This window comes from Perognathus longimembris, chromosome 4, assembly GCF_023159225.1.
Source record: "Perognathus longimembris pacificus isolate PPM17 chromosome 4, ASM2315922v1, whole genome shotgun sequence".
Lineage (NCBI taxonomy): Eukaryota > Metazoa > Chordata > Mammalia > Rodentia > Heteromyidae > Perognathus > Perognathus longimembris.
In genome coordinates, this window is record NC_063164.1 from 11,167,063 (window position 1) to 11,191,244 (window position 24,182).

At 43.1% G+C, this 24,182-nt stretch overlaps 1 protein-coding gene across 1 annotated transcript in view; it reads left to right on the plus strand.

The window, feature by feature from the left end:
- The first annotated feature begins 277 nt into the window (after positions 1–277).
- The window catches only part of Wdfy1 (WD repeat and FYVE domain containing 1), a 47,765-nt gene continuing 23,860 nt past the window's right edge, over positions 278–24,182 (plus strand). Inside the window, exons 1-2 of the mRNA XM_048344661.1 lie at positions 278–463; positions 21,534–21,601. Of these exons, the coding sequence (XP_048200618.1) occupies positions 327–463; positions 21,534–21,601 (205 nt within the window). The 5' untranslated portion in view covers positions 278–326. The remainder of the gene's footprint in view (positions 464–21,533; positions 21,602–24,182) is intronic.

Below are 24,182 nucleotides of genomic sequence, written 5' to 3' on the forward strand. Positions count from 1 at the left end.
GGGAAAGGAGTAGGTTAAGCTCTGGGGAAGGAGCCTCTTAGACGAACTGGGACAAGTCTTTGTCCTCTCCGACCGCTCAACCCCCAATCTTTCCTCTTACCCTTGCTTTCCTCCCTTTCAAGGCCGCTGAATTTTTTTGCTGCGCGGCTTCTACAGGTCATACGGCCCCGCGGCGGCCGCGCTCGCGAGTTTACGGCGGCGCGGCGCCCACGCGGCCTGGTTGCCCCGGGCAACCCGCGCGTGCCCGCCCGCCCGCCCGCCCGCCCGCCGGCCCGCCTGGCGTCAGCTGATGGGCCGCCGGCGGGGAAGGCCGCGGCCGCGCGAACATGGCGGCGGAGATCCACTCCAGGCCGCAGAGCAGCCGCCCGGTGCTGCTGAGCAAGATCGAGGGCCACCAGGACGCCGTCACGGCCGCGCTGCTCATCCCCAAGGAGGACGGCGTCATCACGGCCAGCGAGGACCGGTAGGGCCGGGGCGCGGGGGGGGGGGCGCGCGGAGGACGCGCGGCTGGGGCCGCGGGGCGGAGGTGGGGGGCGGTGGGGTCCGCGGCCTCGGCCTACCGGTGCGGGGTCTCCCCAGGACGCGGGGGCCCCCAGGACGCGGGGTCTCCCCAGGACGCGGGGTCCCCTCAGGACGTGGGGGCCCCCAGGAGTCGGGGTCCCCAGGACGCGGGGTCTCCTCAGGACGCGGGGACCCCAGGGCGCGGGGGCCCCAGGACACGCGGGGATCTCAGGACGCGGGGGTCCTCAGGACGCGGGGTCTCCCCAGGACGCGGGGTCCTCAGGACGCGGGGGCCCCCAGGACGCGGGGTCTCCTCAGGACCTGGGGGCCCCCAGGACGCGGGGTCTCCTCAGGACGCGGGGTCTTTCCAGGACACGGGGACCCCAGGACGCGGGGTCTCCTCAGGACGCGGGGTCTTTCCAGGACACGGGGACCCCAGGACGCGGGGTCTCCCCAGGACGCGGGGGTCCTCAGGACGCGGGGTCTCCTCAGGACGCGGGGACCCCAGGACGCGGGGTCTCCCCAGGACGCGGGGGTCCTCAGGACGCGGGGTCTCCTCAGGACGCGGGGACCCCAGGACGCGGGGTCTCCTCAGGACGCGGGGGCCCCCAGGACGCGGGGTCTTCTCAGGACGCGGGGACCCCAGGACGCGGGGGCCCCCAGGACGCGGGGTCTCCCCAGGATGTGGGGACCTCAGAACTCGTGGCCTCCAGGACGCGGGGCTCCCGCCGCGCGACGCCTCTGCGGCCCCCCCACGACATCCCCGTCTCTCCCGCGGCTACTCGGGTCTCGACCCCATGCCGCCTCTGCAGCTTGGCCCCAGGTCTCCACTGCTCCGCAGCCCTGGGACTCCCGTCGCGTCCCCCAGCCGGTCCGCGCTCCGCAGCCCCGCCACGCCCTCCCCGCGCCCACCTCCTGCGCCTTCTGGCCCGGTAACCACCCAACGCCCCCTCCAGTCCCGAACCCAGCCACGTCCACGCCCCTCCAAGACTCCGGGTCTCCTAGCCCTCCCCGGATGCCAGATCCCATCCACAGCACTCCCTTGCCTCGGGGGGAGGGGGGGTTCTCAGCAGCCCTCAGGAGTTTGTGGACTCGATGGGGTGGGTCCCGGGTCACCTCTGCAGGGAAGACCCCAGGACTGGGTCCTGGCGTTCCTTTATTCCTTCTGGTTGGCTCGGGTGTGTGTCCCTCCGTTGTACACCAGCCAGGTGTCAAAATATCAGTTATTTTCCTCACAGCTAAGACCCCTGAACTATTCTCTCCTCCTGTCCACTTTCCTTTCCCTTTCCCCTTCTCCCTCTTCTCCCTTTCCTTGCTCTCCCTTCCCTCTTCTATTAAAATGCTGGTATTGGGGCTTGAATTCAGGGCCTGGGAACTGCCCTTTAGCTTTTTCACTCAAGGCTGGAGCTTTAACACTGGAGCTAAACCTCTGCCATGAGTTTTGTGTTCATTGGGGATTAGAGACCCCACAGATTTTTTTTCTGCCCTGCCTGGCTTTGAACTCTGATACTCAGATCTCAGCCTTGTGTGTAGCTAGGATTAGAGGCTTGAGCCACTAGCATCTTTTTCTTTCATTCTCTCTTTTTTAAACCAGTTTCTTCTTTTAGAAAGGCCAGGTGCATGTACTTTAAAATCAGTTTTTTTTTTTCCTTTTGTGGTACTGCGCTTTGACCTCAGGACCTAGGCAGATACTTGGACCTCTTAGCCACCTCCCCAGCTAAAAAGACATTTTTACAATAGTTCAGAAAATGTAACCATCATCTACCCATAAAGAACAAACCAAGACATGTCATATAATGTACATACAAAGTTCTCTTATACAGAGACATCCTGCCTTGGACCACACTTTTGGCAAACATGAATTTGGCCCAATTGTTTAATTTCCTAAAGGAAACTGAGTCTGTGGGGTGAAATGAGTTCCTCTGCGTCACAGAGACACTTAAGGAAGTAAAAAAATGCAGTCAGATCTCCCTCCTGTAATAGTCTTCAGTGCACTGTAACCGATTGGAGCAATAGAACTTGTTTTGATGGAAACTTAAAACTTGAGTGGTTTTCTGGTAGGAGTGGAAAGGAAATGACTGATGTTTATTGACTGAAACTATGTTTTCTTGGTACAATGAGTGGTCTTAAGTAGTGAGGAGACCCCCCTTTCCCTAGAGGAGGAAGGTTTGTGGAGAATGCCAGGTTCTGTTTGTTGTCTCTAATGGAGTCCAGCCTTTGGTCATTATGCCTGTGGGAGAAAGTAACACAGCGGACCTCTCCTGATTGGGAAGAGAAAGCCTGATGGATGTTTTTGGTTTTTTTTTTTTTTTTTTTGCCAGTCTTGGACTGAGTCTTGGACTCAGGGCCTGAGCACTGTCCCTGGCTTCTTTTTGCTCAAGGCTAGCACTCTGCCACTTGAACCACAGCGCCACTTCTGGCCGTTTTCTGTATATGTGGTGCTGGGGAATTGAACCCAGGGCCTCATGTATACAAGGCAAGCACTCTTGCCACTAGGCCATATCCCCAGCCCCTGTATTTTGTTTTTGAGTGAATTCAACTAGGTAGTCAGATTATTGTGAGCAGGCAGTGCCTGTCTCTGCAGTTGACATGTAGCAGACTTCAGAGTAGATGACTGGTGGGGTGTGGGCATGAGAAGCTGGAAGGAGTGGGGGAGAGAAGAGTGGATGATACATAGGGAGATGAGAAGTCAACAAAGGCAAAGAGCAGAATGTTATAGGGAGATGAGAAGTCAACAAAGGCAAAGAGCAGAATGTTATTTGCATGACAGGGACGTAGAGGCAGATAAGTCTTGATTCACTAAAAATATTTTATTCATGACTCATGCTTGTTGAATAAATTGCTGAATATTTGAGATTACTGAGCAGGAGGAGTGCTGATAAATGTTTTATGGGAAGTGATTACTAAGCTGCTCTGGGACTGAAATGTTCTGGGGAGCTTGGATCAGCTCATCTTTGCATTTGTACTGCAAGGCCCTGGTACATGACCCTGAGCTGGTTAGCAACCTTGTTTCTAATTTCTATTTCAGAGAACTTTCAAGGAGGGAGGAGGGACTTTTAATAGACACCCACATTTTAGATGACTTAATGGGAGAACTTAACTGTGCCAGCTTGAATGTAGGGCCTTTGGACTGTCCCTGAGCTTTTTTGCTCGAGGTTAGTGCCCTACCAAGTGAGCCAAAACTCCACTTCCAGTCTTTTTGGTGGTTAATTGGAGATAAAAGTCTCATAGACTTTCCTGCTGAGGTTAGTTTCAAACTGGGATCCTCAGTCTCCTGAGTAGCTAGGATTATAAGTGTGAACCTCTGGCGTGTGTGTGTGTTTTGATACTGGGGCTTGACCTTGGGCCTCGTGCTTTTTCACTCAAGGCTGGCACTCTACCACTTGAGTAACACATCTGCTCTTGGCTTTTTGCTGATTACTTGGAGATATCAACTTGCCCAGGCTGGCTTCACAAACTGCAGTCCTGAGATCTCAGCCTTCTAAGTAGCTAGGATTACAGTCATGAGCCACCAACACCTGGCGATGGTTTTGCTGCTGTTGTTGGTCATGATGTTTTTGTGTAAATGTCATAATATGTGCCAAATTGTCATTCGCTCATTTATTTGTTCATTCATATTTTTAGAAATATACTTATTGAGAGTGAGGTCCTGGGACTACAAAAGCTACATGGAAGCCACATGATTTTTATGGCCCCTGTCTTGAGAAAGAACACCTCAATTTTCATCCAAGAATTTGTTGGATACTTACAAGTGTTGGGGCAGAAAGATAGCTGATGCCCAAATCACTCTTTCCAAGGGCTGGCCAGTCTGGTGAAAATGTAGCCCTGTGTACTCAGCTCCCAAGATACTGGCCAAGCGTGGAGGAAGAGGAGGGTTCCCTAGACTGGGATCAGAGCTCAAATCTAGCCTCTCTCAGAAGATCCTATCCTCAGAGTTGAACTGGTGGAGAGAGGAGTGACTTAAATAAGGAAGGATGAAATGGGCTTTCCAGGGAGAAAGGACAGGACAGAAGATGAATTTTATTAGTAAAAAACAAAAAAAAAAGACAAAAAACCCCCAACAGATCATAGCTGTTTGTTCTTATTCAGAGCCAGGATGACCATGGCAGAAAAGAAAACTAAGAGCTGGAAAGGCCAGCGTCCGGTTTTGGAAGGGTCTTGTGTGACTCGCTTAGGAATTTGGACTTTATTTTGTAGGCAGTGAAGAACCAGCAAGGAGTTTAACACAGCCAGACGACATGATTGGAATTTGTACTTTAGAAATCACAAGAGCTAGTGCTTTGAAGTCCATTGCTCTGCCAGTACAGAATTGGACATTGTGTGAGTTATTGTATCAGTGTTCATTCTGTTCTGTGAGGAGGGGGCAGTTACCTTCCAAAATTCTACCCAACTGAAAAGTAAAATTGTGTGAGTGTGTGTGTGTGATGTCGGTACATATATAATGTGTACCTTATAATATATACATATACAATATATGTTGTATAAATTATGTTATATAGTATATACAATAAATGTAATCATATTACATATAATAAGTATATATTAAATACATAGTAATATATACAATACACATATACACATATGTATATCTCTATATATCTATATATAGTACAGTTGGATCTGAAACTTGAATAGATGAGACTTTGTAGTCTATCTTTTTCAGGCAATGTGATGCTTTATCAGTTCCATTGTAGAAATAGCAATGCTTTCCAAGTTTTGCTGAGAGAATAATGGAACATGCCATTGATATTTGACAGATCAAAAGCAGACAAAAAAGACATGGAAATAATTGTTCAAAGTCACATAAGTATTAAGTAATGGGGCTGCCATCTGAATGCAGGGCTGATTCTGAAGCCCTGGTTCTTTTTGCTGTGTGCCTAGTATTTTAGCATATTTGGAAAAATGGAGTCCAGGCAATATGTGTCAGTGATTGCTCCAGTAGTAAGTATATTATTCCTTTTATTAAGGATATGAGGTGAGGCTGAGAATATTAGAGTGCTTGCCTAGCATGCAGGAAGCCCTGGGTTCGATTCCTCAGCACCACGTAAACAGAAAAGGCCAGAAGCGGCATTGTGGCTCAAGTGGTAGAGTGCTAGCCTTGAGCAAAAGAAGCCAGGGACAGTGCTCAGGCCAAGTTCAAGCCCCAGGACTGGCGAAAAAAAAAAGAAAAAGGATATGAGGCCATGAGAAATAATTGAGAAGATTCTAGGAAGAAAAGTGAGAAACTCAATATCAGTGGTTTGCCACCATGGGTGATTTGGGCCCCTGTGGGACGTTTGTCCAATGCCTGGGAGCATTTTGGGTTGTCCTGGCTTGAGGAGAAGATACCACTGCCATGCAGGTGAAGGCCAAGGATGCTGTTCCACAGCTCATAATACACAGGGATTATTGTACCTCACACGTCAGTGTGAAGATTGAGAAACTTTGGTCAAGGCTTAATGTTCTTGATTTTTGGTCTTTCAAGAATGATACTTTTTGAACTTGGGTATATATCAGAACCACTTGGGTGTTTTGTTAAAATGCAGGTTCCTGGGCCTTATCCCTGGAATTTTTCTTTTTTCTTTTTTTTGTCAGTTTTGGGGCTTGAACTCATGGCCTGTGCTACAACACCACTTCCGGTTTTCTGGTGGTTAATTGGAGATAAGAGTCTCATTGTCTTTCCTGCCTAGGCTGGCTTTGAACTGTAATCCTCAGCTCTCAGCCTCCTGAGTAGCTAGGATTATAGGTGTGAGCTACTGGCACCCAGCTCCCTGGAATTTCCTGACTGGGAAAATTGGATAAGGACCTGAGAGTTGGTTGTTTCTGTGAAGTTCCTAGGGAATGTTTTTGGTGGTGGTGGTTGTTTCTGCTGGCCCGAGGATAACACTTTGAGAATTAATGTTCTCTGGGAAGGGGGGCTTTCCCTAAGGATGTACTTTCCTATGTAGACTTACTACGGGAAAATACTCTACATTTTTACCTTTTTTCCACCTTCTGCTATGTATTTTCCTTGAGTCATTCACACATACACAGCACTAGTCAGCTTTGGGCCATAGGACAAAATTCCCAAGACAGTGACTTAAAGAGAGGAAGGTTTATATTGCCATGTAGTTGCAGAGGTTTCCGTCCATGGTCTCTTGGCCCGGTTGCCTTTGGGTCTGTGGTGAGGCAGCAAATGGGGATCTGGAGCATGTGGAGGAGATTGCTCAGATCATGTTGGTCAGGAAGCAAAAAGAAAGAGAGGAAGGGCCCAAGAAAGGCCCACCATTAGCACTTACTTTCTTAGTAGGCCCCACCTCCAAAAATGGTACCATCAACTGGAGAACAAGTCTTGAACTTCTGCGCTTTTGGACAACAGTCAAGATCTAAATGATGACACTGCCTTATTTCCCAATATACTCAGGCCATCAATGGCAGAGATAAATAACAACCCTCCACAGAATGTGAAGCTAGTGTGGATCAAGGTTTAATTCCATCATACAAAGACAAGTAATTAATGGTGGAGGCAATGAGCTTAGAGGTCTGGATAGGAACTTTCATGAATTAATGTGTTGTGAACATCTACCAGAATGATATAACTGCTTATACAAATTCCTTTTTTATTGAAGTAATAATTTAAGGCCTTTTACTTAAACTTCAGTCTTCTACTAAAATGAAACTAGTATTTTTTTAACTGTAGTTAAAATAGTTTAAAGTTTGGAACTAAACATTTGGAATTTGAACACAGTGTAAGAATGATAAATTCAGTATTTTTAAAAAAATTATAGTTGAATCAATAAAATAGTAGTGTCTTTATATTCAGGAAATTAACACCATCCAAATACCTTGAGTAGAGCTTAAGAACTGAAACTAAAGAACACCATCCAGATACAGGGAAAACTGAAAATGCAGCTCTGCTTTCAGGACAGAGGTAAAATGTGTGAGAAAGGAGAAGCAAATTCCCTGGGCAGGTAGCTGGCTGTGTGGACTGCATGGCTGGAGCTGGACAAACTTTTTTAGTCAGCTGGTTGAATGATATTTCAAAGATAAAAATCTGAATTATAAGTGAAGACTATAGATCTGCTGCCTTTATTTTTGAAAATCAGAGTTTGAAAGTGAGTCTGCTTTCACAGGAGTCTGTAAGCCAAGATTCCTTGCTGTACGAGTCTCAATTTTCTTTGGTCCAAGTCTAACAGAGACAGGTTTTATGTATTCTCAAATTTTTTTTTGATGTTGTACATAGGCTAGTAAAAAGTAAAAATTACTGGGGCTGGGAATATGGCCTAGTGGTAGAGTGCTTGCCTCGTATACATGAAGCCCTGGGTTCGATTTCTCAGCACCACATATACAATGGCCAAAGTGGTGCTGTGGCTCAAGTGGAAGAGTGCTAGCCTTGAGCAAAAAGAAGCCAGGGACAGTGCTCAGGCCCTGAGTGTAAGGCCCAGGACTGCCGAAAGAAAAAAAATTACAAGAAAAATAAAATACTTTCATGGCATCTTTTTTTTTTATTATACCAGATATTTTAAAATGTTTCGTTGTAGACATTTCTAAGCAGATTAACCTGCTTTTGAGAAAATTAGCATACTTATTAATTGCTCATTGGAACGATCCTAAGTAAACAACTTGATTTTTAAATATTATGCTTAAGAGGAAATCTGGCATACAGGAAGTTGTTAGTTTATACAGAAAATCAGAGTGCTAACTGCTGTATTTTAGTTGCTAGGCAGTGCCTAAATGTAGATCCTTTTGTTTGTACTAGAAAATGAACTGAAGAGGTGGGAAGGCAGGAAGCCTGGGTGGAAATGCATTTATTCCTCTGGTATTATACTAATTCTTCATTGTTACAATCTTTTTATAGCATAGTTAAAAATACAAAGTCCAGGACCAGGATGTCTTGAGTTTGAATTCCAGCCATATGACCTTGAGCAAGCTACTTAACCTCTTCACATCAGAGACTTCTTATCTGCAAAGTGAGGGTAATGATAGTGCCTACCACATAGGGTTTTCTGAGGAGTTTATGAGTTAATAAAATGGAGTTAAAGCACGTAGAACAACACCAGACACCTCAAAAGCAAAATAAAACCTTACAGGCTAACCCTGAACTCAAAATGCATGTATTCAAAATGCATGTATTCAAGCCAGGCACTGGTGGCTGTATTCCTAGCTGCTGAGTTCAGAGGATCATGATTTGAAGTCAGCCCAGAGAGGAATGTCCTTAACACTCTTATCTCCAATTAACCTCCAGAAAGCTGGAAGGGGAGGTATGGCTCAAGTGGTAGAGTGCTAGCTTTGGGCAAAAAACAAACAAACCCCTCAAGGACAGCTTATAGACCCTGAGTTCAAGCACAGTAGAACAGTGCCTAGCATAAAGTTTTAGCTGCTATTATTTTTTAAAATCTGTTATTATTATAAAGGTGATGTACAGAGGGGTTACAATTACATCAGTCAGGTAAAGAGTACATTTCTTTTTGGACAATGCTACTCCTTCCCTTGCTCTTTCTCAAACTTATTTTATTCCCATTGTGTTTTTGTAATTACTTTGATGTCCATCACTAGATGCTAAAAATATTTCTGCTTATTCTGCATGTATGGATCCAGTAACACTTCTTGCCTGAAAAACAACACCATGTGTTTGAGTCAAGCCTTTTCTTTATTTCCTTATTTGGTCACTTTCAAATCATGTTAGTTAGATTAATTTCTCTTATAAACCTTTTCCTGCTGTGTTTGAGATCCCCAAGAGGGGACTCACTGATTCACTGAAGGACTCATATACTCAGAGCTGTGATTTATTATAGTCCAAGAGCACAAAATTCACGTGGGGTGAAGATGTGAGGAAATGGGGCACAAGCTGTAGGAGTGTCCTGTGTGCACAGTCACACAGGTTGTGCTGAGTTCCTCCAGCATCAAGTCGACAGCATGAGTGAAATGTTCATCAGAGAAGTGCCTCAGAGACCCATTGCGCCAAGTTTTCATTGGGCCTGATCATAAAATTATCCTTTTCTTAGCATTGTACCAAATGTTCAGACTTCTGGAAATAAAGCCAGTGTTTGACATAACCCATATATTTTGTACAAACAAGGCAAGGTGAACCACTCTTTGAATTAGGGAATGGTGAGAACCTTCTCATGGTACTACTTCACGCCTGCCAGTCTTGCAAGCAGGCCTTTTTAAGGTCAGCAGTGTTGAGTCTGATTCCATTCACTCTGTCCTGCATACCTGCCTATATCTACCCTGGTGCTGTCTCATCATCTTTGAACTTTCTTTTTTGAAAACAATGTTTATTTTTAAAATTATCTTTAAGTAGTTGTGCAAAGAAGATGCCAATAACAAAGCAGTGAATGAATACAGTGCATCTTGGTTAGTATCACCCCTTCAGTATTCTCATCTCTTTTCCACCCACTCTTCCCTTTTCTTAGTTTTGTGGTATGTGCAGTGAATTTTTGACTGTGTCTCCTCCCTTTCCTCCCTTCATTCCTCACCCCCTCTCCCCTTGGCCTCATTCCCCCTTGGACATGCCCATTTCCTAATGTTGATTTTGTTGGGCTTTGACCTAGTCTATTTGGTCACTGTAGCAGCCTTTATGTGGCTTCACTGAGTTCAGGCGTGCCCTATTTCTTATGTCCTGCAAAGCTGGATTCTTCAACATGGCTTTTATGATGTCTTCTCTCTGCTCATGACCTTTCATTAACTCATCATTTCATATCTTTAAAGGGACTTGGGGGATCCTATAACTCATTCTTTTTTTTTTTTTTTTTTTTTTGCCACTCCTGGGCCTTGGACTCAGGGCCTGAGCACTGTCCCTGGCTTCTTTTTGCTCAAGGCTAGCACTCTGCCACTTGAGCCACAGCGCCACTTCTGGCCGTTTTCTAGATATATGGTGCTTGGGAATCGAACCCAGGGCTTCATGTATACGAGACAAGCACTCTTGCCACTAGGCCATATTCCCAGCCCCTATAACTCATTCTTACCTAGCTTCATTTCTACTTCTTGGTTCTTTCGTGTCTAGGAAGGGTAAGACTGTGCTCTGGCTCATTAACATCTGGTACATTTCCACACCTGGACAGACACCTTGGTACAGGAGGCCTCTCTTCTTCTCTCTTAAATTCTACCCCCTGCTGTGTTCTCTGGGCCCCCTTCAGGTTCCACATCTCTCATTTAGTAATCCTCCTTCTCTTCAGTCTTTCTGAACTTCCTTCAGCTTACCACGAGGTATTAGTCATTGTTGCTTTGGACTTAGTCATCTTCCCCCGTGGCCTGTATGCCTGCACAGAGATAGTCATTCACCTAGCACTTCCTCTACTCCCAGTAATTGGTTGGTTGATAGAGACTCAGCTCTGGCTGTTCAGTAGCCCTTTCCTCTCTGTGGTTAGGGTTTACCTGCCATTTCCTTCATATGAAGCACATTGTTTTGGTTTTAAAAAAATTTTTATTGTCAAACTGATGTACAGAGAGGTTACAGTTTCAGATGTTCGGCATTGGATACATTTCTTGTACTGTTTGTTACCTCCTCCCTCATTCCCTCTTCCCCCCCTCCCCCCTTTCCCTTCCCTCCCCATGAGTTGTTCAGTTCATTTACACCAAACGGTTTTGCAAGTATTGCTTCTTTTGTACTCGTTTGTCTTTTTTATCCTGTGTCTCTCGATTTTGGTATTCCCTTTCAGTTTCCTAGTTCTAATACCAGTGTACACGGTTTCCAATTTACTCAGATAAGATACAGAGATAGTGCAGGTACAACCACAGGAAGGGGATACAAGAATATCATCAATAATAGAAGCTACGGTTACACATAGCACGTTGAAAGTAGTTACAACAGTGATATAACAATCGTTTCCAAAACATGGAGTTCATTTCACTTAGCATCATCTTATGTGTTCATAAGGGTATAGCTATTGGGCTCTTGTGATCCTCTGCTATGACTTGTCTAAACCTGTGCTAATTATTCCCTATGAGGGAGACCATAGAGTCCATGTTTCTTTGGGTCTGGCTCACTTCACTTAGTATAATTTTTTCCAAGTCCTTATAGGAAGCACATTGTAATGCAATGGATAATACAGGGTTCTAGCCTTTAGGTATTCAGTGTATTTGCCAATATTTCTGAGAACTGTTATATCATGAACACATATATATTCAGTTAATATTTTTACCACTTTAGTGTGGATGTGGTCTTTTGAACTGTTTGCCTTTCTTCACTTACCACATTCTTTGTGCTGTACAAATCCTATACTCAGAACAGCTTGCTTTGGTGATCAAGGTGAGCCCAGAGCAGATGATGATGAGCCCAGAGAAGTTTTAAATGAAGTCACCTGTCTGGATGTTTTTATTTTCCTTCTCATCTTTCTTATTTTGACTTAACCTGCCTTGCCTCAGGAGTACCCAAATGAAAGATTGTGGGGAACCAGGGTTCTTAGAGTGAAGGCATTTAGTGTGTGGGGTGTGTGTGTCTGTGTGTCTGTGTGTCTGCCACTACTGTGGCTTGAACTCAGAGCATTGAGCACTTGATCGACTTTTTGTACATGACGTGCTCTACCACCTCTAGTCCAGCTTTTTGCTGGTTAACTGGGGTCAAAAATGTCTTGGATTTGTCTGCTTGTTCTGGTTTCAAACTGCAATCCTTAGATCTCAGCCTCCTGAATAGCTAAGATTCCAGGTGTGAGCCACTGGTGTTGGCTTTAGAGTAAGGCCAGATTGATAGGATATTTGTGGTAGTAGGATGTGGTTTGGAGAAAATACCACTCCTAGTATGTGTTCTGAGGCTACTTGAGAGCCCAGAGGCTCCTCACTTCTGCACTCTTCTCTCTCCTTGGAATGTCTTTTATTTTGTGTGATTGACTAGCCTCTTGTTACCCATTTGGACTCATTTTGATTATCTTTAGATTTGGGGCAGTCTTTGCCAAATCCCTGTTCTTCATGCCTCCATCCTACTTTTCCTACCATTAACTTAGTGATCCTTTCTCTGGTCCTGTAGTTCTTAGGTTTTGCGGATGGTGTGAAGCATGTGGTAGTGTCTCCTGTGTTAATTCAGCAAACAAGCTTCTTTAGCAATAAAGCATGGAACAAAAGTTAAAGCACCCCATTGTTCCTTCCTAGCTCAAGTGGCTTCTCGGGGTAAGTGTACCCACAGACTTCAGGACTACTAGCTGTAGGTAGATTTTTTTAAAATTTTTATTGTAAGTAAGAGTGTTGCTTAAAACCTACACTAATTCCAGCCTGTCTGGATTATTCCAGCTCAGCAGTGCTTGGGATAGTCCTTTGCCTTCTTGGTGATATATGGGGGGGGGGGTGTCACCAAAAATTATCTTGATGTGGATAAAGACGTTCTAGATGTAGTTTCTCAGGTAGACAGAAAACATCTCCAGGTGGAAGATGAGCCGCCCGGGGAGCTGTTGTTCATGTAGAATTGATGCAGGTGCTGGAGTCCCCAGGGACTTCTTCCCTGGGCAAAAATCACTATGGCAACATCAGCAGAATGACACTTTAGCCTTGTGCACCCCGAAGCTCTTAGGTCTTCCATCCCTCTATGGTAGGATGAATGGACACTTTTATTCCTACCATTTTGCTACAAAAATAAGCCTATATTCCATGCCTTAAAATTTAGAGAATCAGCTCTGGAACAATCCAATGTTTTCTTTTACCAAAGGACACAGGGCTAATTGGAAGGAAATGATTATTTTTTGACAAAAACTGACCCTGCCAATGATTGTACCAGTCTCTCTACTTTCCAGGTGAATAACTTTATGTTCTAAGACCATATAGTATACCCAACTTACATATCTTCTTTTCTGGGTCCCCTGAAGTTTCTTTTAGATCAGGAATTTTTTTTTTAAGTAAAGGAGACTGCAATATTGGGAGCGTTACCAAGATATGAAATATTATCAGCTTCCTTCCAAAGGGCCAGGAAAGCATCTTTCCTCAGAATTACTGTTTACCCAAAATGTTAAAGCAACCTTGAGCTTAATTTGTAACATATTATATACTCTGAACTTCCTAACTTCCTTCCTTCCTTCCTTCCTTCCTTCCTTCCTTCCTTCCTTCCTTCCTTCCTTCCTTCCTTCCTTCCTTTTATGTTGGTAATGGGGCTTGAACTTAGGGCCTAGGCATTGTCCTTTATTTTTTTCCAGTCAAGGCTGACATTCTACCACTTGAGTTATAACTCTACTTCTGGCTTTTTGGGTGGTTAAATGGAAGTAAGAGTCTCAGACTTTCTTCCACTTTGGCTTTGAACCATGATTCTTAGACCTCAGCCTCCTGAATAGCTAGGACTACAGGTGTGAGCCACCAGAGCCTAAGCTCTGAAGTTCTTCTTAATTAACTAGTTGAATAGTATCAATTAGCAAATAACATTTAAAGATAGTTTAATTTTGCTGCTTTGAGAGCCCTCATTCCTCTACACCAACTTGCACAGAAGTGTTAGGTGCTTTGATGGGACCCTGGGGCTGAGTGCACTCCAGATCACTCAGCCTGCCCCAGGCACAAGGCATGTGGAAGGCCTGCCAGCACAGATGGCAGACAAAGCAAGAGTTCTCAGTGAGGGCCAGCCAGAAGCCCAGAGAAAGTGCCTTGTGAAAAAGAAAGTGGTTTGACTGCATTGGAAATGCCTCTGAGCCTCAAGTGGGTGCCCTGACTGGTTTTCCTCCTTCCTCAGCCTTGCTTGTTTTCAGTGGTGATAGCAGACACACACTTAAGGAAGGGAATATTTCTATAGTTAGGATTTCAGATAGGCAAAGAGGTCCCTGAGTGCTCTGGGGCTCCCTGTGGAATGTGTGATTGAGGGCTTCCTAGGAGGTCAGGTGACCCATCCTCAGCCTCCCCTCAAGGAGCTGGAGAAAGTCTCTGCCTCACTCCAGAACCTCTTCTCTCACCTCCCGCCCCTAGGAGACTCCCACTGTTTGTGGAGGAGACACAGCATGCCTGCATAACTGAAGTCAGAAAAGTTTTCATTTTACTCTTTTTAAAACAATATTCCATCAACATTTTCACACGTCTCTAGGTTATCATAATCGTGTGTGCATGTGCGTGCCAGTACTGGGCTTGAATTCACAGCCAGGGCTCTGTCCCTGAGCTTTTTCACTAAAGTTTGGAGCTCTACTACTTGGGATACACCTCTGCTTCTGGCTTCTGGTTAACTGGAGAGAAGTCTCAGACTTCCCTAACTTTAGACCACAACCCTAAAATCTCAGCTTCCTGAGTAGCTGGATATAAGCCACCAGTACCCCAGCTATCAGTCGTCATAACCTGTTAATGCCTAAATAAACTTGACTTACTTATCACTAACCTATTTTATCATTTAACACTTTCCTCCCAAATTGCTCCTTAAATAATAAACATATAAAGCTTTAAATATGTAGTTCTTTTATCCCTAATAATTTTTTTCAAAACCAGTGGCCACACCTGGAATTCCTAAATCAAAAGTTTATCTCTATTATTTTTTATCAGGCCAAGCATGTGTTTCCCATTATATGGAGCAAATTTCTTATCAAATATTTTTAATTTAGCATGCTTACCCCAAAAATAAAAAGATGCCCTAGAAATGACATCTTATTACAGTTTTGAGGTGTTCCTTTACTTACACCTACATAACAATACATTGTAAAGCATATTAGTTCAAAATATTTAAAATAAGTAATTATGGGCCAGATGTAGGAACTGATGCCTGTACAGCCCCAACTATGTGAGAAATATACCTCCTACCTATGTTTGAGGCTGATACAGGACAAAAAATGTGAGCTCCCATCTGAAAAAAAAAAAAAGAAACTAAAGCAGGAATGGCTGGAGGCCAGGCAGATACAAGACCTGGAGTCCCACCACTGGTACTGTGAACAACAACAACTAATTTTAAAGGAGAATGATCAAGCCTCTGCATTTCATTTATCTGGAAAGCAGATGGATCAGCTATAATGTAGACTTACAGAGAAATGAAATGATTAACACACAGTGTTTTTTATGTGGGTCACAGTGTCACTTTATGTAGAGATAGAAGGTACAGAGGTGTGATGCCCTCACTTCTCTCTGAATGGGCAGAGGACATGGATGGAGCCCTCAGTTGGAGAGAGAATAGCATTGTGAAATTTGGAAGTCAGTTACTGCATAATGACACATTTCCTTTTCAAGTGCTTTTTGGAAAAACCCATCAGACTATTGTTCTAAAACAACTGAAAAATGGAACTTGGACAAGAAAGATGTGTTTCTAAGGGTGTGGATTTATGGAAAGTTTTCAGAAACAAAGTATAAAAAAAGAACCAATTAGTAGAAAAATGGGTGGAATAGAGCTGGGGATGTAGTTCAGTGCTAGAGCGTCTGCCTAGCATGCATACATCATCACAAAAAGAAAAAAAAAAGAATAGAATAAGTGTCAGGAAAAACATGAAATGAGTTTAGGTACGTGGGAGTAAAGTTGTCAAAATATTAAAGGAAGCATTCAGCTGCTTTATTTCAGAGAAAGGGCCGCTTAGATCTGGCAGAAAACTTTGTAGCTTATGTAAAAATAAAGCTGATACTGATGCTTTGGTGATTAGGTGGTTTATTAATATCATTGTAGATATCAGCAATTTGTATTTAGCAAAATGTTACTAAGCTGTACTCATGTGCTGCTTTCAATTTATGAATGCTAGCCTATACTTATAATTTATTAAAGAGTACTTTTTTAGTCAGAATTTTCTTGATTTTTTTTAAAAAAATGAGTAGTGCAACTGTAGCCCATTTTTACAAGCCTTGTTAACCAATTAGAACTACTCTAATCATAAAATAGACATTACAGTATAATTTATAGCACTTAGGCAACTCAGATATATAGGTTCTTGTGGGTGCTAGTGTGTGGTTAAACTTTAAATTGTATGTATGTATGTATGTATGTATGTATGTATGTATGTATGTGTATGTGCATGTATGTGTAATTACTGAGTCTTGAACCAGAGCCTTGTGCTTTTGTTCGTTGCCTGGGCCTCTATCACTTGAGCCAGGCCTCTAGTCCAGCATTGTGCTGGTTAATTTGAGATGGAGTTTCATTGACTTTTCTGCCTGGACTGCTCTTGAACTTTGAGTCTCTAGGTCTCAGGTTCCTAATTGGTTAGGATCACAGACATGAGCCACTGGCCCCAACTAAATTGTTTTGCTTTCATCTTGGAAATGGAAAATTTGAAGTATAAGGAAGAAAAGGGTCTAGTTTGAAGAGGGTGGAAGAGCATTCCAGTTGTAATGCTGATTGTCAAAATGACTGATTTGGACTATAATTCCCATGCAAGGATAACCTCTGTTGATCTGGATGTGATAGACAGATATGTAAGACTCGAAGAGAACATGTCAATCTTGCCAATTTCCTCACTTGCTAATTGAGTCTGAGTCTGGGTCCACGTTGTTCTACAAAGGAAATAACAGTAGACCCATGCTACCTGCAGGTATGTGGTTCTCAGGAGGCCACCACTGTGGAAAATGTGTGAATGCTCAGGATGCATGGAGTTCAGTGCTCTCAAATAACTCAGTTTACCTCTATTGTACTGCATGTACGGTACCTCTGAGCATCCCTAACATGAAACTAAATGGAATAGACACCATTACTGTCTGAAAATTGCTGTTGTACACAGTACTGTTCACAGTACTGTTCACCAAAACCCTCATCTTATTTCATGTTCTTTATTGTGAATACTGCAGATACTTGATTGATTTTTTTTCACTGTAATATTATTACCTAACTTCTGCTGCAGATCTAACAGTTTTCACTTAAAATTTAAGTATTTTATTTTTACCTTGTTTTTCTGGGGAATAGTTTGCTTTTTGGGAAGCACATTTTCCCAACATGAAGGGAAGGGAAGCACTGAGCAGATCACCCAATTTAAGCACAACTAACAATGACACAGAACAGACTGAACTTTGCCATATCAGCTCAGCTGTGTAATGTGCTTATGGGAATTAGTTTTTTTGTTGTTTTTGAAATTCCATATTTTTGACTTTTTAAAAACCTTTTAAAATTGGGGTTTGAACTCATGGCCATGTCTTTGCCTGCAGGTGCTCTACCACTTGAGCCACACTCCCAGCTTTTTTTTTTACCAGTCCTGGGCCTTGGACTCAGGGCCTGAGCACTGTCCCTGGCTTCTTTTTTTGCTCAAGGCTAGCACTCTGCCACTTGAGCCATAACACCACTTCTGGCCATTTTCTATATATGTGGTGCTGGGAATCGAACCCAGGATTTCATGTATACGAAGCATGCACTCTTGCCACTAGGCCATATTCCCACCTCCACCCCCCCCCAGCTTTTTATGTCTTATTTTTCATGTAGAATTTTATATGGGGAGGAGGCAGCTATGGACTGTAATCTTTCTACCTGCACCTTCTGTGTAACCAACCACAGAGCCTGTGCTATTGGTTGAGATGGCAGACTCCCTAGGCTGACCTCAAATTGGGATCTTCCTATTTTCTGCTTCCAAGTAGCTGGGATTACATGTGTTGCCCTTTGGTTTGTAAGATTTTTACTTATTTGGCCTGTTTGGCCAAAATTGCATGCACTCTGCCTGTAGGCTTTAACTGCAATACTGTTTTTCAAAATTCTGGAGTCTGGGAAGATTTTGTTACATCCTTGAGCTAGTTTAAATATTAGTTGGAAGGCTTATGAAGTTTGACTCTTTGAAGTTATGAGTGACTTGGTGGAAGAGATGACCTTTCGATTAGCTTAGTAGTAAATGTCTTTTCCAAGAGGAGAGCATATGTCACTAAATTCTTTGAGAAACTCACTTTCATGACCCAAGACCTTTGGGATTGAAGAGGTTTAGAGTGTGTCAGAGTTCTTCTCTTCCTTTGACTTAAAAAAAACAACAAAAACCTAAGAGGTGGAAAGCTTCCAGGTTTAACCCTTTGGTGGTCCTGGTACAAATGAAGCCAGTGAGCTTGAGGGCACTGCATGGGCTGGGCTTAGGGCATAACTTGAGATGGTATTTGGGGGGAAGTGTAAGAATGACAGCTCCGTGGGATGCAAAAGTCACAGGAACCAAATTTGCCAGTGAAACCTGGATCTAACAACCCCTGATTGATCCTGAGGCACAGGAGCAGGTTTCTAGCTTTGCCTTCATGGGAGATAAGCTGCAGGATAAACTGCAGGTGGCTTGGTCTGGGGCAAGTGACCAGAAGATAACTCGAGCAGGCGGCCTAGGATGTGAGTGACAAGGGCTCCCTCATGGTGGTGAGGCTGCAGATACCATGCTGTTTAGGAATTACTGCTTCTTAAAAACCAGGCAGCAACACCACAATCACACTCAAAGAAATGAGCAATGATTCACAATATGTCAAATAGCCAGTCAATGTCTATAGTACTGATGGTTTCATATTAAGATCTATTACATGCAGTAAATATGTTATCAGCTATGTAAATATACTGGGTAGAATATTACATAGTATAGTAAATGTATATATGTTACTTCAAATATAAGTATAAATATATATATATATATGACCATTTGTTTGAATTGGTTTAAATAAGCTAGAACATTGTAAGGATATGTTGCTTAGACCTTTTGAATCATAGGCTTGTCCTCCATCTCTCTTTAATTTCTGTCCAAATTATCTGTAGAAGAAAATAATGCATCATTTGCTCATAGATCATCTGCAGTTATATTGACAGTCATGATCTTAACAGGCTTTCTGTCCTCTGGTCACATGACCTGGCCCCCAAGGCTTTTAGCCAACTTGTATAGAATAGCATGCAGACACTGTGGTGCCCAGGATAACTGGGGTCACCTTCAGTAGCCTGTACAGCTCTAGCTTAGAGTTGAGGACAGATCTGAGGTGTCAACTTGAGAGCCTCGCTGTTCCCCTTTAGGTTCCCTCCAGCTTTTCCATCTATCTTGCTCTGTCCAGAATCAGCTTCTATTCTGGTTTTCATCCCTACAGACCTGTTTTACTTGTCTTGAACTAAAAACAAAATCCCCAAAGAAGGAAACATGTATATAAGCATTTATTTGGATGGATTTAAGTTTACAACTGTAATCATTTTGTGTGTGTGCGTGAATGTGTGTGCGCGTGCGCGTGCGTGTATGAAGTGTGCATGTGCATGCCAGTACTACAGCTTGAACTCAAAGTCTAGGCACTGTCCCTTAGATCTTTTCCCCTCAAGGCTAGTGCTATACCATTTGAGCTACAGCCCTACTTCCAGCTTTTTAGTGGTTAATTGGAAATGAGATTCTCACAGATTTTCCTGCTTAGGCTGGCTTCAAATCTCAGATTTCAGTCTCCTAAGTAACTAGGATTACAGGCCTGAGCCATCAGCATATGGCTGTAACCATTTTCACCTACTATGTCTAGAGCTGTGTTGCTATTGGAAATAAAGGCATGATTGTGCAGAGTTGACTTGGGGGAGAATGAGACCAAGGCAGAGGCAGAGCAAGGGAGCAGTAACAGAATGGGAGCATCCGGGGTGGACAGAAGAGGAAGAATGGGGCTGAGGGAATGCAGGCTGCACAGGGTCTGTCTGTGCTGTCTTTGTTCTCTCCTTTTGCTGTAAAGCCACACGTTAAACGTTGGCTGTTTCTTAGTTTGTCATTTTCCTGCACATGCACAGGATTTCCTTATGGCCCTGTGCAAGTGCTGGTGAAAGAGGGGCCAGAGCTGTGTGTGGTGTGGGGTGATTTCCTTCCAGGACTGCAGGCTGAGGGCTGTGGGGAGAGGAGCCACACTGTAGGACTTGCCTCTTCTTTCCTGATGCACGGTGGCCTCTTTATGAGTATTTTCTTTTTGTGTTTACTGCCCAATTAGCTAAATTCACATACTTTACCAAGAAAAGTAGTTTCTTGGTCTCAATTTTCTTTGCATATCATATTATCAATATTTCTATATTATTAAAATTATTTGAAGCTGGACATTGGTGGCTCACACATGTAATTCTGGCTACTAGGACACTTTTGCTCACTGGCTGGTGTTCTACCACCAAGGCCACACCTCAAACCCCAGGGAGGCTGAGATCTGAGGACCACAATTCAAAGCTAGCCCATGCAGAAAACTCAGTGAGACTCTTACCTCCAGGTAACCAGCAAAAAGCTCACAGTAGAGGTGTGGGTTAAGTAGCAGAGTGCCAGTCTTGACTACAAAAGCCCAAGTAAGAGCTTTGAGCCCTGAGTTCAAGCCTCAGCACTGGCACCTTACTTCTAGGTGTCACCAGATACAGGTGAGGGTTAGTGAAGTATCCCTTTAAATATTAGGATCCTTGACTTTGACTGCAGAGTATGAATTTCTAGGACAAGTCACAGTGGTAAGAAAACTTGGCAGAGCTTTATTGAGCTAACAGAGAGGCAGAGACAGACTAACAGAGTGTGGGTGTTCTAAAGGAGAGATTCACAGCTTTTTGGCTTCAGGGGGTATTTGTGTGGTAAAGGCTTTGGGGAGGGGGGTCCTGGCTTCAAAATCATGCAAAGATAGGTGTTTTGCCTTTGCTCCAACCACACTTGGTGTTATTTTCTGAGTTTCTGGATTAGAATGCATCCTGCCACAAAAACAGATCCTTACCCTTGAAATAAGGAGGTGGCACCCTGTTATCTGCATTTTGGGCAAGGGGTTGCTTAAATTTGGGGGAAGCAATTTTCTCAGGAAGGCATACATCTAATCTAGTCAGGCAATTCTTGCGGTGAGGAACACGTCCTTCAGGAAGGGATGCATCCTGTTGTCTCTCTTTGAAGCAAAGATGGCACTTCTCTACTCCTAAATATTATATTTCTGAGTTGCTTCTCCAGGCCTCAGTTTCCTTAAGTTATCCTGTTTCATTTTGCCCTAAAATGACTTTGTTCCCTTAATCTTGAGGGAAGTATGGAGGAATATCTCCTGTATTTGCTGTAGGCTGACCATACTTCATTTTCCCCTTAGTCTGTCCAGCTTCATAGGTACTATATAACTTACCATTACATGATCCGTCACTATGTATAATCTGTAGATACTGTACTTATCCAATATATGCCATAAATATGTGTGTACTTATCAATTTTGCTCAATTGACTAACTTTATGAGATCACTTCAGAAAATGTACTGAACATGTTTTTAAAAATGAAACATGAAGTTTTCCTGGAGCACAGATGACTAAGTTCTTTTTCCTTTTTTTCCACAGAACCATCCGAGTATGGCTGAAGAGAGACAGTGGCCAGTACTGGCCCAGTATTTATCACACAATGGCCTGTAAGTTGTGTAACTTGCCACACTGTTGCAGATTCCTTTTAAAAACCCCTGGCTAAAAATGGCTACTGGATTTCAGATTGAGTTTCTTGGTTGCCCAATACCTCTGGCAGGCTATGATAAACCATGGGAAAACGACTTTTCTTTTGTAAAGCATTTTGTAAAGCTTAAAGGAAGCAGACTTGAGTCAAGTGGAACTGGAGTGGGGTCAGGGGAGGAGAACGATCCTGTTCCCCAGGTTGTCCTTTGTTTTCCCTTTGGCCAGCTGATATCAGTGGTCTAAGTAGATCATAGCACATCAGCAATTAAAAAGCCCTTTGTATGCTCTCATAATTAAGTTCAGTTTTTGAAAATATTGTCACTGCTCACATTCTGGTTGTTTATTTATTTAGTGCCAATCCTGGGGCTTGAACTCAAGGCCTGGGCATTGTCCCTGGGCATTTTTTACTCAGTGCTAATTAGTTCTCTACCACTTGATTCACAGCTCCACTGTGTGTGTGTGTGTGTGTGTGTGTGTGTGTGTATCTTTCTGTCTGTGTTTCTAATGATTCTATCCCAAACAGCCACATAGAAGGCAGTTCTAGCTGCATTAAGACTGAGTCATTAGTGAGGGGTTTTCTGTTCTTGGGTAACTTCCTAGGAGGAGAGAACACAATTTGGTGTGTGTTGGGTAGTTCGTTACTAAATATCATTATGAAGTTCTCCCAAGAACAATTGTCCACATACTGTTGGACACTGCATAGCTTACCAACAGCTTACGAGTACTGGCTAACATCTTTGCCCTTATAGTCACTCAAAGAACATGAAATAGACTTAGAATTCTACGTGATGCATATCAGAGGTGTGGTAAAAACCTTACAGTACATGGCCTTGTGGAATGCAGAGGACCTTGGAAGATTACTTGATACCCGAGCATAATTTGTCGTGCTTAGCAGAAGTGCCTTTACCTTACGTCTACATCTGCACATAAGGATATCTGACCCTGTTCCTCACTCTTAATTTTTGCCTTCAAATATGCAGTGATTGGTGTGTTAATAAGGTGCCTATGGAGCCTGTCTGATGACATAAACATGGCAGAGGGGGTAATTTGGGCCTCTGAGCCCACCTCATAGCTACAACCACAAAATAGGCTTGTGTTGAACTGATGACTCCTTACTTCCTACTGGCCCTGTAATGGATCCCATAGCATCAGCTAGAGAAACTGGCCAATTTATGTTCAATAATGTTACCTCATTTAATGAAAATCATTTGCAGAATCTGCTGTAGGTGGAGAAATGTGGTAACTTAGATTTTACATTACTGTGTGTCTCGTGTCCTTTTCTTTGTAATATGACATAATTTGATAAAATCATCACCATACCTTTTTACAAGGTAGATTTTTTTTTTTTTTTTACTACTCTGCGGAGTCAGTAAAGATCATGAGGTTGATTGCTTGTGTCTGGAATTCCAAGGCATGCCCATTTATGACTCAAAATCTATGCTGTCCACCAAAGACAGGAGGAGGGTCCACACATTTTTATGTAGAGGGCCAGGCAGTAAATATTTAGATTTGGTGGAGCAAACAGTCTGTGACAACTACTCAACTCTGTCACTGTACCACAAAAGTGATCATAAAGAGTTGGAGAATAAAAGGGCCTGGCTGGATTCCAATTACAAAAACAAAACACTTGGTATTAACCAGACAAGCAAGACTGGATTTGGCTTTGGTCCATGTTTCAAGCATATAATTTTGGCCTTTTTAAAAGTTCACTGATCTGAAAGATGAGTGTTTTTGTTTTCTTGTTTGTAAAATTGACTGTTCAGCTTTTCCTTTTTAAAATGTATGTTGCTTATCTTAGGAGAAATCTCTACTTCTAGGGAAAAAAGCCAGGACACAGTTTATAAATAAACTGGGGAAGCTTTTTACTTTTTATAAACATAGTACTAAAAATTCTCTAGATTCTCTTTGAGCATGTTGAAGTTTTAATACAGTAGAAGGGTTTTGCATATTTATGTAGTTTGTTAAGCAGTTATCAGAAGAGTTGAGAAGCTTAAAATGAATGTATCAAGATTAATTAATTACCAACTGAAGAAGCAGCAAACATACTGGGAACGAATGTCTGAAATTTCAAAGTATGATTTGATTTGTCACTGAGACTTTGATGCATGGTAATCGAAGAACATTTTTTGATTGTATGAAGTTATATATTTTTGTGATTATAATTCTTCAAAAGAATTTTTTTAAAATAATCTCAAGCCTAGATTTGAGAGTAGCAGGATAAAGGTATACAAGTCTGATGCCAGTCCTTTCTCATACTCAGTTTCAGTACCAGCCTTTCCATATGCCTCAAACAGCTTTTCTATGCAGTTGTGGATTTTGCTTTGGTTACCACTGAGTGTTACATAGTTTACTTGCTTCCCTTGTAAAAAGAAAATTTTAAGCTGTTTTCAAGGGTGACTTCACTTAGATCAATTTTTTTTCTTGTACTTTATGAGTTTCTTTCAGAGTCAAGTCAAGTTTACTTGTTTTGCTTCACTTTTGTTACATGGCCTTCTTGTGATTCTTCTATTGTTGAGTAAAATTCTTTAGGTCAGAATAAATCCA